This window comes from Lipotes vexillifer, unplaced genomic scaffold (assembly GCF_000442215.2).
Source record: "Lipotes vexillifer unplaced genomic scaffold, Lipotes_vexillifer_v1.1 scaffold634, whole genome shotgun sequence".
Taxonomy (NCBI): Eukaryota; Metazoa; Chordata; class Mammalia; order Artiodactyla; family Lipotidae; genus Lipotes; species Lipotes vexillifer.
The window spans coordinates 1,777,283-1,778,800 of record NW_006781096.1 but is presented as its reverse complement, the minus strand read 5'-3'; the positions used below and the strand labels follow the sequence as shown (position 1 = coordinate 1,778,800).

Sequence of the window (1,518 nt, the reverse complement as noted above, 5' to 3'; positions counted from 1 at the left end):
GGGATAGGGAGGGTGGGAGGGAGACGCAAGAGGGAAGAGATATGGGAACATATGTATATGTATGGCTGATTCACTTTGTTATAAAGCAGAAACTAACACACCATTGTACAGCAATTATACTCCAATAAAGATGTTAAAAATAAGTTTAAAAAATAATAAATAAATAATGGAAGAGAGACCCTCCCCCCCCACCTCCCACTGGCTGACTTGCCCATCGAGCATTCCCTCCTTCTTGTATTTCAACCCGCTGCTCTACTGACTCTTTCCTTCCCGCCCACACTAAAAACTGTCGCGGAAATTTTCCCATCTTCCAAGAAAACAGAACAAACTGAACCACACCCCTTTCTTCCCACCCCCAAGTCTGGGCTTAGAAGAGCTGTGTATCCTCGCTGTTCCCACTTCCTTACCTCTCACTTACCCCCCAAATTACCTGGCTCCTGATCACGTGCCACACCCGAGCATGACATAAAACTTCAGATCTTTGTTATGACTGATAGGATGCTACCTACCAACGTCCCTGCCAGGGGGGCGTTCATGGCGAAGGAAGAACCGAACTTCACTCCTCTGACTTCCAAACCGTTGCAGGACATCAAACATTCGCTCATTATCGGCAACTGGACGTTCTAAAAGAAACGAATAAATGAGGTACAAATCATGTTATCTGCAGGTAAAAAGAAAGACGAACATATCATTTACTGTCTATCCTTCATGCAAATTATGCATTATGAATGCAGAAGTTACTTAGCATCTTACATCTTTTTTTTTTTTTAAAAAAAAGAACCCTTAGAAAATGAAGCATCACCAACTTTCCACCCATATAATCAGGGTCAAACGTGGGTGGAGTACTGGGGGGAGGACTGGACCGGGCCGCTAGCAGGAGCTCAGGAGTCTAATTCAGTGGCCCCTCACTAGCTATAGGCAGGCTGGGAAGCTCTGCGGGTTCCAAAGCTCCTGTCATCTATTCCAGAGGACAGTCTCTGAGCTCCCTTCTAACTCTAATGGTTCTATGATTCTCTAAGTATACAAATGAAACATTAAAAAACATCTTTCTAAATAGTGTAGTCTTACTGTCTATTGGTTTTTTTTTAATTACAATTTTATAAACTACGTTAAAAAAAAAATCAGACACATGCATTTCCAAACAAAAGCCTCTTTACTGCCCTGAAAATATGCTTCTTTGGCCCTTCTTCCAGTGAGACTGCCAGTTGTCAGAACTTTTCTAGAGACAAAAAGAAGGGCATAGCTAAATACCCTAATAAATGGGAACTTTAGGAGAAACCAGGTATCTTAAGCTCCCCTCAAAATATCTTCCAATCTTAAGGGATCTAGATATTAAAACCAAATATACTGTCTGAGGATACAACTGTTTAAAACCAAAGAACTCCGGTAAGATCGATATAATTTTTAATATAAGAAAGTTGAAACAGCGTAAGAAAACTCAATGCACTTGTCAGTAATCAAAGATACTATCTGAGTACCTTAAATAAACAACACGGGCAGAGAATGGAGAGGCCAAGG

At 41.2% G+C, this 1,518-nt stretch overlaps 1 protein-coding gene across 2 annotated transcripts in view; it reads right to left on the bottom strand.

Annotated features, from left to right (window-relative positions):
- Positions 1-1,518, bottom strand: part of TP53BP2 (tumor protein p53 binding protein 2) — a 71,242-nt gene that overhangs the window by 37,660 nt on the left and 32,064 nt on the right. The window contains exon 3 of one of the 2 annotated variants that reach the window (XM_007454484.1): positions 510-623. In XM_007454484.1, the coding sequence (XP_007454546.1) occupies positions 510-623 (114 nt within the window). Of the gene's footprint in view, positions 1-505; positions 624-1,518 lie in introns of those variants that run through there. The other variant, XM_007454485.1, reaches the window with a different exon arrangement.